The 13,908-nt window shown below is 34.3% G+C and overlaps 2 protein-coding genes across 3 annotated transcripts in view; both read left to right on the forward strand.

The window, feature by feature from the left end:
* LOC129981265 (cytochrome P450 302a1, mitochondrial-like) overlaps nt 1-7,083 on the forward strand; it is a 29,315-nt gene extending 22,232 nt beyond the window's left edge. For both annotated transcript variants that reach the window (XM_056092036.1, XM_056092037.1), the window contains exons 10-11: nt 3,395-3,505; nt 6,814-7,083. In XM_056092036.1, coding sequence (XP_055948011.1) covers nt 3,395-3,505 — 111 coding nt within the window. In that variant the 3' untranslated portion in view covers nt 6,814-7,083. The remainder of the gene's footprint in view (nt 1-3,394; nt 3,506-6,813) is intronic.
* Nucleotides 7,084-10,098: 3,015 nt separating this feature from the next.
* On the forward strand, nt 10,099-13,800 carry LOC129980639 (uncharacterized). The gene has a single exon (XM_056091019.1). It carries the CDS (start codon nt 10,099-10,101, stop codon nt 13,798-13,800), a length of 3,702 nt encoding a protein of 1,233 aa, XP_055946994.1.
* The last annotated feature ends 108 nt before the right edge of the window (nt 13,801-13,908 follow it).

Here is a 13,908-nt window from a genome sequence, read left to right on the forward strand (position 1 = left end):
GAATCGAATTGCTTGGGGTTTTTTTCCTTTGTTTCGTTTGAGTTGTCGTGAGCTTCTCTGAAATAGGAAACAAATTACAATCAATGTTGCAAAGATATTGAAGTCACTGATTGCACATTAGGGTGGAACAAAAACTGCCTTAAAAAAAAATTTTTTTTTTCGATTTTTGCTTGGGAATAGTGGGGAAAAGTTGCATTTTATGTCCATAAAGAATAATTGAAAATTTGGTTGCATTATTGCGACATCTTTAGGTGCCGCAAAAAGCTTAAAATTTGAAAAAAAAAAAATTGAAAAAAAACTGACAAATTTTAAAATGCGCCTTTAAATTTATTTATTTTTATTTCAGTTTGGTAACAGAGAGGAAAAGGTGCCTTTTAGGTACAAAAACATTTTTTTAAAAATTTGGTTGCAATACTATAACATCTTGAGGTGTAGCAAAGAACTTAAAGTTTGTAAAAAATGAGAAATTATAAACTTTGATAAAAAGAATTTTATGAATTTTTCGTGGATATGATGTTACAAAAGATGGTTTTAAATACATATATAAGCACTATAACTCGAAAAATTCTTAATTGTAACATATATTAATAAAAAAAATATATTAAATTTTAAATTTTGTTTTTTACTTTTGTATCCTTAATGATTACAAATGCTTCAGTTCAAAATCTTTTCTTCTGCTTCATTGCCACATTAAACTGTTTTTTTTTTGTATTAAATTTTGACATATTCACACGTGAGTCAGTTTTTGCTTTTATGTTTCCTTCTGTTTCAACTGAACCACAAACATTTTGAGCCGATTCGGTCACCAGTTTTACAGCTCTTTCCACAGCTTGCGTGTGACAAGCAAGCCGGAGAAAGTTGATAACCGAGTCCACTATATTATTTGGTTCAACTTCAGATGCCTTCAGTATAAAGTCTTTGAGAGAATCATTGGAAACATGTTTTAATACGGGAGGGGGGCTCAGTTGCGTCATTTTCAGACCATGAGATCATGGCCATGTAATGCTTTGCATCGCCATCTTTGGAACTTTGAACTTCCTAACTATGTCTCTACTTTCTGTTCTTGCTTTTAAAACACGTTTCAAACCAAGTTCTCTTTGAATTTTAAGTTCATCATTTAGCATGGATAAAAGGATATTTTCTGAAGCAGCAAAGTACCCATTTCTTTGAATAATCGGGTCTATAACTTTCTTGAGATCGTCAGAGAGATAGCGTGAATATGAGATAAGATTAAACAGATGTTTGGAACCATACATACATGATAGTTTAACTTAATATTAAACCACACAGGCACATACACTTTCACAATGTATTCAGCCAGAGTCCTAATATTTTCAGTTGCCACATACAATTGAAGCAAGCGATTGGTTAATGCCAACCACCTGGAGTAAGCAAATTTTCCAGGATTTCTTAAAAATAAATCTAGTGAGCAATTTCCACTTGATACAGCGAGACTCATATCCAATAAATATTTTTGATCTGTACTTAAATCATTTTTGTCTCCCAGAAGAGGAAGGTTATTTTCAATTGGCAAGAAGGTAACCTAGCACAATTTTCTAGCTGCTGACCTATTTCGCCTTTAAACTCATTGGGTCCTTTCGTTTTACCATCTAAATGACAAAAAGATGTCGCAATGGTAGCTCATAACTATGGAACAAACAGATTAACCATTGTAAAGGTCTTCCTATTTCCTTTTCCATCAAAGAAATCATATCATTATTATACACAGTGTTTACAACGGTTCCATCATACCCAACAGCAGTAAAGTTCAAAAGTTGTTTGTTGTGTTCTCTATCTTTAAGAAATTCCAGTATGTCTGCTATTTTTTTTTTTTCGCTGCCGTATTTAGGTGTTACATGGCTTAAAAACTTTGAGTTTGGTTCCTCTATTAGTGAAACGTGCACTTCTGAACTAACATTTTTATAGAACTTACTACCTCTCTTTTCTTGAACAATTATGTCTTTCTTCCCATCAAAAAACAATCCTCGGTTTTCGGTTATCTGAGTATAACGATTGTCTTTAATGAGAACTCTTCGATTTGTTGATCTTGCTCTTCTAATTTTCATCCTGTCTATTTCATACGTTTTGTCTTCTTCTATGATTACACCCAAGTCCTGTAAAGCAGCACTAACTATATCTGCAACAGTCCTATCTGATATTCTATCAGACCAGATCCATCAAATAGACAAGGAGAGATAAAACTACCATACCCTTCGAAAATGAATGAAGAGAAAAGCACTCAAATGTGTATTAAATTGTCATCTGTAGCTTCCATTGCTACCCCTATCGGAATCTGGGGTCAAAATAAGTGAGATTTTGTGATTAAAAATGTAGTTTTGTGACCAGTTATTGTTTCAATCTATTGGGAAACACTCGTATGAAACACAGATTCGATTTTCGGATACTTTTAATTGCATGCCAGGAATTAATCGCCAAAAAACTCGCCAAAGATAACACGACAGATTCAGTAAAAATGCTAAATCCACGCTAAAAAAATATTTCGTAACTATTATATGCCAGTGCCATGTAAGGCGTTCTCTGGCATGACAAGTTTTTATTAGAAAGTATGCGAGAAAGTTTTGGGGACACCACTTCCGCTGGTTTTGTAATTCAGGAATTACAAAACTTATTAAGAATTCATCATATCAAATTCGAACAAATGCATTAGATTTTAATTTATGAGTAAAGTTTTTTTTGTTCGAAGATTTCGCCAAAATTTATAAATAGTGAAAATAGCATTTAGAGAAGCAAATTTGTATTAAGACATATGTTATGCAAATATAAAAATGAATGTAATTTCTTAAAGAATGAAATTGAAAACAAAACGTTTTTTTTATAAGGAAAACATCTGAAATATTAAAATTAGGAAAGAAAGAAAATGGTTGATATTTCCGCCAAAAATCAACTTTTCAAATTAGTTAACTTTTTCTAAATGGATCTAAAATAAATATTCAAAAATGTTCTGGTTTTTTTTTTGATCAAAACTTTGAAATGTCCCAAGCTGCTTGAAATTAGAAAGAACAAGAAATAAGCCATATACAAACTTTTTAAAGAAATTTGTTTTCTTTCATTTTATGAATATATAAAAAAAAAAAAAAAAAAAAAAAAAAAAAAAAAAAAGCTTCCTTGTAGACATATAACCACAATGTGATAATTGTGACTTAAAATATTCCGTTAAATTTTTTGGATGAACTGGTTTTAAAAAAATGACAAGATTTAATCCCGCAGTTTTTCTCATAGAAATATAACTAAGAAACATCTAATTTCTTAAATACCCCAGGGTATAGGTTATTAGACAAAATCGGTATTCTATTAATAATTTGCTCAGAACTTTCAGAATTTTTTGAAATAATTATAACTGCTTAATATATCATTTGTATATTTTTTCTTACAGATAATCCAGAATTTTCGAGTAGAATATGACGGACCAGAAATAGGAGCTATCATGCGGTTATCCTTCGTACCTGACAAACCTCTGAATTTAAAATTCATTCCCCGACAATAGGTAAGACGTGACACTATTTTATATCATTCAAGAGACTATCTTAATATAAATAGAAGTCATTATTATTATGTATTGTTTACCAACAGATCCTAAAACCCTCAGCGCTTTTGCACATGCGTTAGGATGAGTTTTTTCTACAAAATAGGGGTGAGAGGAAAGATGAAGGAAGCGATGTTTACATTTTACAATAAAGTAAATTCCGGAAATGCCCACCTCCTTCCGTGTCTCACCCCTTAGTGATATAGAATCGTCGGAAAGTGGTCTTCTCGGAATACTGGAACGAACAGAAAATATGCATGCTTTACTATGCTAGCCTTGTGGTGGTAACATCATAAGCCAGATAACAACTTCCGGAGAGGAGTATACACTTTTGTCTAGTGGCTTTGTTACTCGGCTATGAACTCTAACGTTGCGAGTTCGAATCTCAAACATGCACATTGGTGACCCTAGTGCTGAATAACCGCATCCTTCATTCAGCTGTCGTGGCTCCATCTATCGGCAGCAACCACTCACACACGCTAGTCGTCGCCCGCCATAACGCTTGGCGCGATAATCACGTTCGTCGCTCGCCATAACTAGCGCGATAAACTCTACCGACTCACTGGTGGGGGACTATTGTGGTGGTAACATCATAAGCCAGATAACAACTTCCGGAGAGGAGTGTACACTTTTGTTTAGTGGCTTTGTTACTCGGCTATGAACCCTAACGTTGCGAGTTCGAATCTCAAACATGCACAGCCTTTTTAAACGTCTAGGTTGACATCAACCAAACGTATCTTTAAGGCAATTTTTCAAAAGTTGATTAAATATTCAGTTAGTTAGAAATTAATCTTAATTTTTTGCAGTAACTTCGGAGCAACTTATCTTACGAAAATTATTTTAAATTCATCTTTACTCTGATTTTACTCTGATAAAAATGTCTTTTTTTTCTTCAATTGTTATTGATCCTTTTAAAATTTAATGCAGACGATTTTGAAATACGCTACAAGTAAGAATCTGATTTCATCTTCCTCTTTTTTTTGAAATCTAGAAAATTTTTGTTAGTTTGAATTAATCATGTAACGGCACCTAAATGAACTGATATATCCTTCATATCGACAAACGATTACAAGGGCAAAAGACTAGGGTGGTCAGCCAAGTGTTATGGTTTAATGAAAGGATTGTGTGTATAATTATAATGTATACAAAATTAATTTTTATATTTAAAATATTCTGTTTAAAAGCATTTTAATTCCGAGTAACGCCAAGTAAATCATCTATATATATTTTATCATCAATTCATGGAATCATTTTTTCGTGATATTACAGACACATGATAAATTGACTACAATGTAATGTGATGCCGAAACTTTTTCATATTTTTGTATATTGTGATCATTATCTTAAGCTCAATTTCATGATTTCTATGAATCGTCATGTTTGTTTGAGAACTCTACGAGTTCCAGAAAAATATTTTTGTATTGCATCTCTCGACCTGTTTGTGAACATTTTACTCAAAAACACAGCTACCTTCGCCCAGCTATAGTACCTGGGATATCTGAATGACCGAGTCACCCCGAAAGTTAAAATGGGCTATCTAGTAAATTCAAAATGACCTCATTAAAGCATGACCTCTTTGTCCACCATCCCACACAGATGTACTTCCCGTCATCGGAGAGAGGGTAACTCAATCTCGCATCATTACTGTGCCTACCATGAAAGTGAAAACAAATTACTATGTCTTTTGATAAGGTAACTCAGAAATGGAATGATCTAAGCAAAAGAAATTTGTCTAGATTTCAAATTCTTTCAGATACGGAAACAGATTTGTACCTAAACTTATCTAATGTGTGTACCAAATTTCGAATGATATCCGCCAAACAGGAACAGAATGTTTATTTGCTTTCCATCTGTGCATGAAGATTATTTTTAAAAAATGAGTTAGATAAATGAAATTTGGACAACATTTTTTTATTCCTAGAATTGTAGATTTATATCAGTCGAGGGAATCGAATCTATCTGCGAGTTAACCGAGTATCTTTCGGAAGGTTCTTGTGTTTGGAAAAATGATAACAGAAAAACACATCAGCGAGTTAAGTAAAATTTGATATGTGAACCTTGACATCAACATTGCACATTTGTATCGATGATGCATTATTTCCAAATTCTACTATTCGATTCTTTTTTCTACATGACGAAGCTAAATCCAAAACACACCATACTGTGGAAGTATACCCCCGTCAAGGGGAAAATTGTTTTTTCTTCATGCAAAATACGCATTGGATTTCAAAATTAAATTTGCAAGATACACTTGACAAGCACCACGTGAAAACGAGTGAAAATTGAAAACTACCCACTATTGTGAGAATTCAAATACATATTTGAATTGCCTGTGTTTGAATACAACAGTTACAGTGCAAAGGAAAGTTCTGCTGGGTTACTTATGATTGTCAGAATAATTTAATTACACTTTAAATTTAAGACTTTATGTTAAATATGATGTTTTAATTTTTTAAACTAAGAGTAAAACCTCGTTTTTAAAAGTTACTCAAGGATGATCTTAGGATGAAACTTAAAATTTTGTTTCCGAGTCAGAAAATGAGTGATAATCTTCCAAATTACATCAACAGGGAGGCGTTTCATCCTTTTAGGTTTAATGTAATCTAAACCCACGGCTGATCTTGACTGGAATAGCGTTCTCGCATCTGATCGATTTTATCAAGCCTATTATTACTATCATGTGTGAATAATACGTTTGCGACGACGTTCACTAATTAATAACAACTTGAAAGAGATTCTGGGATCGGTGACCTCTCCCTTTACTGGCGGGTAAGGAAATGTTGTAGTGTCGAAATACCTCCACTCCAATAACAGGACATATCTCCTAAGCAAGGTTTTGAACCTTCGGAAGTGATAGCCGTTAAGATAAATACAGATTCCCATCTTTGTATTTTAGCAATGATGATCATTCAGATAGCCCGGGTTTAAAGAAGGGTGTGGATACTCCTTTGTGATTACGGCCACCAACTGCTGAAATATTTTGCTGTCCATTTACGAATGTAAAGGAGTCGGAGGTCAGGTAATGTATATTATAAATGTGATACAAATTTGCTTCAATAAAAGTCTCGAATGCAAATTTGAAATCACCAATTTCTATCAATAGTTATAGGAAATATTTTTACATTTCATCTCTTTTAAACCTTTCCAATTAAATTGTTATGAAACACAGTTCACAATTCTAATGCAAACTTCTTTGATTTTTAAAGAGCAATTGCATTATAAACTATAATCGTTTTCCCCAATTAATTCATTTGGATTTTATTTTTTAGAATGCTGTTTCAACCACATAAGAAGTGAAATGAAGCTGATTTTCACAACTTTGTAAAGAATGAAATTAGTACCTGATATCCACTATTGTGAGAGATTGTGTTCATTGAAAGCTTGAAAATTGTATTTTGTAATGAATGTTGTATTTTGTATTTGATTTTTTAATTAACTCTTATTGTATATGTATCAGCATTTCTGTATTTTATCTACAGTTTTTGTTATTTTATATTATTGTAATGTTAAATTGTATTCAGGTTTGAGATGATAAATATATGTCTGTGAAAACTGATAAATAAATGCTTTTTTATATATGGTCATCATTTTTCTTTGAATATACTTTTCTGAGGAATATTTTTACGATCACTCGATGAGATACGATGCGAATCACAATTTGACTACTCCTACTCACACTGAGGCACACGGATAAATCTAAAAGACCCTACCGCCACGACAGCATTACAGGAACTGAGGTTGAGTCCTAACGGATATCATGGACCATGGTAAAATCCCTCTCGTAGAAGGCAAGTCCTGTCATCGATAAGAGGTAGCCGACCCCACACTATTTCTCTTTCCACTCCGGTGCCGAGAACTTTTCATTCTCATATCTGAGGTTACAATGAGAATGAAAACTCCATCAAACTCGATAATATATAACGAAGCTTTATTCCACAAGAAAACACGGAACACTGCTGAAATGGACACATAGACAGACCTACAGAAATCAACAGCACATTACACAAATAACAAATCATTATTAAACAGCAACAGCATGATAACTCTTTGAATTCACCCTGAGAACTCTTTGCACGATCAGAATTGAAAGTGAGAAATTGAATTGCTCGTGCAAGTGCATCAGCTTATATAGTCTCCGTGACACTCGAATTGTGTAGAAGAGTCTACACATTATAGCGCCAAGAAGAGGTCATCATAATTCTTGTATTTCCAAGAAACTTCATTTTTGCCGTCAAGGTCGATGGTCATTGACGCAACCGTTAAGAATATCTGTAAATCTATATTTTTAGCTATGATACTATCATTGCAAGAAAGCAGTATTACAAATTCATAACAATACATTTGCAAATATCTCTTCCAGAGACAAATACAAAAATTGACAATTACATATAGATATTTAAATAATTTTAATTAATTATGTAATTGGCATTCTTTGAACGATAGAGAAAATATTGCGATGGAAGTATGTTTCTTTGAGATCTTAATAGAATATGAACAGTTTTGACTTTACTTACCATTCCAATTTATGGAAATTTTAATATCATGTACATAACGTAGTATATCCAGTAACTCGATCTTGGCGGAATAAAAAGGTTCTCGAAAATACTTGAATTATGTGTTATCTCTAAGAAAATGAGATCTTTCTAGAAGATTCGATATCCTATTAAGGAAACTGTATATAATCTATGTATAAGTTTGGATAAATTTCGTTAGAAAGATAAATGTCTATTTGTCTTTCTGTCTGTATGCATATGAAAAAGATTATTCAAAAGTGCAACATTCTAGATGAAGGAAAGTTAACATATGGATGGGTTAAAGACTCAGTAGTGTAAGTCTGTTTCCCAAAAATTAGCGAGTTGTAAAAAGTATTGTATTTTTCAGGAACAAACACGCTGTAATGTTTATGAGTTACTTTTTTAACCAAATTTAATCAGAGAGAAGATACAATTAAAATTAACTAGTGCATTGGTTATAATTTTGAACAAGTCTTTTTTTTAAAAAGTGATTAATATCACTAAATTTAACCGCCCAGTAGTCTTGACACAAAAATTGTAGAGTATATTAAATTTTGCAATTAGTCAATTATTTTTATTTCATAGAAATTCTATTACTTTGTGTTAAAAAAATGCCAGCACTTTTTTTAAATTTTTTAAAAAATTGAATGACCATGATCATTTTATCATATCTATCATTGAACATTTTAAAATACATTTACCCTTAATACTTATCCACCTACATAAATTAATTGGTATCTCAAAAATGGGATGAGATGTTTAGTGATTGGTTCTCGTCATCCTGATAGTAATGACGTGTGATCGAGTTACCTCTTGTCTATGACAAGGCATGCCTCTTCCAGGATTATACCGTGGCCACTGATGGCCTTTAGGGCCCAACTATAGTTCCTGTCAGTACTATCGTGTCTTCCTGTTCATTTGGTATGTCTGTATATCTGCGAATAGGGCGGGGTAAGTCTAATATGACTTAACTTAATGCTTGATTATAAGAATACCTACCGCTTCTAATGAGGTTTGAATTATCACTCTAGTCAGTATATTTATGAAACTAATTTCATAAATTAACTGGTAAGTTAGTAAAATTTCAGAGTGCTTTTTTTAAACTAAAATAGATTTAACATTATATAACACTGAAAAATATTTCTTCGGAAAACCAGTGTGTACGGCTTACAAGAGTTACTCAATAGGAATGGCACGAATTCTGAAAAAAACACTTTCTTCTTGACTCACAAGAATAAAAAATAATATATAATGGCTCACATCAAAGGAACATTTATCAAAATTTTCATAATATTATCAATGTTTATAAATTTCTTTAAGTATTAATAAAATGATCGATCATAATTAAGAAAATGGCTGAAGTTGGGAGAAATAATAAAGACAAAGCCTTTTTCCCCTACTAGCATACGTTAATCTCCGATGGCTCCATGATGTGTTCCAATTGTAGCGTGAATCCGCAATCTTCGACGAAGCGAGTAACAACTCAACTCCGGATTGAAACAACAACAACTTGGAAAAACTTGAAAAACGGAACAGCGTTGTGATCAGCAGCTGAAAAGATACTGAACTGTTTACTTTCGGAAATGCAGTCATTTAAACTTAATATGTATATAGAATAGCTTGTCTTGTCGTAGAAATAAATGTTATAGTTATTTTTTCAAGTAGAGTAGTTTTTTTCAATCACAGTAAAAGAACCCGTGTACCATAGGCGAGTACACGACATGGCGTCCGCGACAGGATTGTGATTTGAAATCAACGATTCGAAAGGCAAGTGAATTTTTTTGACGATAAATTATTTGTTATTAGAAATTTGTCGATACTTTGAAGAATAACTGTTTCAGAAAAATTATGGAAGCTTTAAAGCTTAAACGAAAAACAGTTAGATCTGCATTTACTAGATTGTTTAATCATTTAGATGAGTCAGCGAAAACGGAAGTAAACATTGCAGATGATTTAGATTGTTTGGCAACCTTCCAGCTGCTTGGCGAGAAAAATAATGAACTTTTGCAATTAAATGAAGATATTTTGAATCTTTTGTTGATGTCTGAAGACATAAATGAAGACGATATTGAAAAAGAATCTCGTTCAGCAGATGAGTATTCACTCAATTTTAAAAGGATGAGTTTATTAGTGGATCGAAAAACTAACCCCGCTGTTAACGCTGATACATTATCTTCAGTTGGCGGTGAAAAGCGGAAATTCAAGCTGCCTCGTTTGGAACTGAAGAAATTTGGCGGGGAAATTAAAGATTGGCTGCCGTTTTGGGGACAATTCGTAAAAATTGATGAAGACAACGATATCGATGAAACCGACAAGTTTCAATACTTAGTCCAAGCAACTATCCCGAATTCCAGAGCGAGGGAATTAGTTGAAAGTTTTCCCCCTACCTCCGGAAATTATTGCAAGGCGATTGATTGTCTGAAATCTAGATTCGGCAGAGATGATTTATTGGTTGAATATTACGTTAGAGAATTGTTAAAATTGACACTCGCATTTAATCTAAAAGAGAAACATGTTGAATTATCAACTGTTTATGATCGACTTGAAACCCAGCTGAGATCATTAGAAACTCTTGGTGTTACTACAGCAAAGTATGCGGCCATGTTGTTTCCCTTGGTTGAGTCTTGTTTAAGTGAAGAAGTTTTAAGAGCCTGGCGGAGAAATGATAGAGGATTGGATAAAAAAGATGACACAAAAGAATCTCGATTGGAAAGTTTGATGAAATTTTTGAAGAACGAAGTTGAAAATGAGGACAGGATAGCTCTTGCTATGGAAGGCTTCTCTTTGAAAGAAAATAACAAAAATATAAAGATTAAAAGAGACTTGCCCACAGCTGCGGGACTTTTTTCAGGAAACCAAAAATCTGTTTTGAAGTGTGCATTTTGTGACAAGAACAATCATGAATCCAAAGAATGTCATGTTGCTCGAAATTTGGATTTAAGTGAGAAAATGAACCGATTGAAGAAAAGAGGTTGCTGTTTCAGATGTCTAAGTAACGGTCACGTGTCAAAGCTATGCAGGGTCCAAGTGAATTGTGGAATTTGTGGTCAAAGACATCATGCTGTGATGTGCCCTGATAGAAAGACCGTTGAGTCTTCTAACTCTCAAGAAGCAACGGAAAGTTCAATCAATTTTGGACAGTTCAATACATTGACCAATCCCACATGTTCTACAAGTGTGTTTCTACAAACCCTGGTCGTGGTTCTTCGAGGAGAAACACAGGATTTTGCTGTGAGGGCCCTCATAGACACTGGAAGCCAGAAATCTTATATTACGAAAGAAGCTGCTAAGAAAATGAAGTATCCTGCATTAAAAGAAACAACTCTTATTCATACTTTGTTTGGAGGGATGCAAAATCCTCAGAAACATTCAGAATACAAGATTTTTGTAAGTGATTTTAACAAAAATTATCATTGCACTTTTAACGCATTTGACCAAGAGAAAATCTGTGCCGAAATTTGTCAGATACCAACCGGATTTTGGTCAAAGGAACTAGAGGATAATGGAATCCATCTAACGGATCAAGAATGTTTACCATCTTGTTCTTCATCAACAATCCATTTGCTTATTGGTGCTGACATAGCAGGAAAATTGATGACTGGAAAAATCCTCAATTTAACTTGTGGATTAACTGCCACTGAGACTTTGCTTGGTTGGACACTTATGGGAAGAGCACCAAGCAGTTCAGACTCTATAAGCATGACAGTGACAAACTTACTTATAAAAGATTGTAATATAAGTGACTTATGTAAGTTAGAAGCCATTGGAATTACAGATCCTACTGAATCGAAAAAGAAGACTGAAATGCATCAAGGTACTTCAGATTATTTTCGAAACACTCTGACGATTGATGAGGAAGGGAGGTACGAAGTCGCCTTACCTTGGGTGTTAGAATCATCCCGGCTCCCTGACAACAGACAAATGGCCGAGAAACAACTTTCTTCTGTTTATAAAATACTTGTAGAATCCGAGATAGTTGGTGTATATGCAGATATCTTTAAAAAATGGATTGCTGACGGTGTCATTGAAGAAATCGAAGATAAAAAGGAATTGAATGTATACTATCTCCCTCACAGGCCTGTATTTAAAGAGAACAGCATTACTAAGAAAGTGAGGCCAGTTTTCGATGCATCCGCACTTATAAAGGGTACACCCTCACTGAATGCCTACTTAGAAAGCGGTCCTAATTTAATTGAACTTGTTCCTTCCCTACTGAATCGTCTCCGGAAATTTCCTGCTGGAATAGCATCGGACATTGAGAAGGCATTTCTTCAGATCGGAATCAGAGAGAGGTACAAGGATTATCTGCGATTTTTATGGAAAACCAAAGACAAGGGAATGAAAATCTACAGACATCGTAGAGTTGTGTTTGGTGTCACCTGCAGTCCATCCCTTTTAGCGGCAACTTTGAATTGCCATCTGGAAAAAGCACCTGAAGAGCTCTTGGATACTGCGGAAATTTTGAAGAATTCATTTTATGTGGATAATTGTGTCTGCAGTTTGAAGAATATAGATGAAGCAGATAAATTTATAGCTGAATCGCAAGCGTTGATGTCTTTAGGAAAATTCAATCTACGAGGCTGGGAATCAAATGCTTCACTTGAAATTATCGATCAACCCGACAAATACCAAACTGTATCCTTATTGGGTCTAAACTGGGACCTAAAACAAGATACTCTGTCTTGTATCATAAACTGTCCGAAAAATGAAAATCTGGTTCTTACTAAAAGAGATCTGCTTTCTTTGGCTCAGAGTATATTTGACCCTTTGGGTATATCTTCTCCTGTAACCATCATTCCAAAGTTTATGCTTCAAGAATCCTGGAATCTTGGACTTAAATGGGATGATGCCCTGCCAGAAGGTCTATCGAAACTATTTTGGAACTGGCTGAAGAGTATAAAGAATCTTTCAGAGGTCAAAATACCTCGATGGATGAAGCTGAGTCAAAATGAAGAAGGGAAAAAGAAGGAAAATATTTGGAAATTTATACCACCATCAGCTCCATGGTGGGGAGGATGGTGGGAGCACCTTATTGCCCTAGTAAAATACCTTCTGAAGAAAGTTCTAAGCCGAGCATGCCTGAGTTACGAAGAATTGAATGTGATTCTATGCTATTGCGAAGACATCGTAAATTCAAGACCCATTACCTACGTTTCTGAACACCATGATTTGGAACCTATAACACCATTCCTCAGAAAACGTAGAGAAAATGGAATTCCAGATCTTGACCACTTGGAACTATCTCCTGAGTATTTTTGCAAATGGCGACTGTATAGGTGTAAACTGCAAGAAGATCTCAGAAATCGATTCCGACTGGAATACTTGTGGCAGCTGAGGCAACAAACTAAGAAAATGATAAAAACCCACGATTTCAAGGTGGGAGAAGTGGTTATTGTCGAAGTAACCAATCAAAAACGTCTGAATTGGTCTCTGGGGAAAATAACAGAAATATTCCCTGGTAAGGACGGTTCAGTTCGTCTTGTGAAAGTAAAAGCAAAGAAAGGTGAATTTCTGAGACCTGTACAGCGTCTCTACGCACTTGAAGTTCAAACGCCTTCAGTAGAGAATCTACTAGAGAAGAGAGCATCTGGAGTTGAAGATGAAAAAGAAGAGGCAGTACAACAGCAATATGTTGAACATCCTGAGCTACCAGAATCGGACGAAACGTCTCTGTTAAATCTAAATACCATGAAAACCCGTTTCGGCCGAAAGATTCAAGTTCCCAATTGGCTGGACCTGTGAACTGTTTGGACTAAAGAACATTTTGAGTTTTCTTGAAAAGAAAAACCCAAAAGGTGGGAGTGTAGCGTGAATCCGCAATCTTCGACGAAGCGAGTAACAACTCAACTC

The sequence above is a fragment of the Argiope bruennichi genome, chromosome 8, assembly GCF_947563725.1.
Source record: "Argiope bruennichi chromosome 8, qqArgBrue1.1, whole genome shotgun sequence".
Lineage (NCBI taxonomy): Eukaryota > Metazoa > Arthropoda > Arachnida > Araneae > Araneidae > Argiope > Argiope bruennichi.

Bases quoted from the DNA above. Each gene is read 5' to 3' on its own strand.
- LOC129980639 (XM_056091019.1), top strand. From the start codon at position 10,099: ATGTCTGAAGACATAAATGAAGACGATATTGAAAAAGAATCTCGTTCA.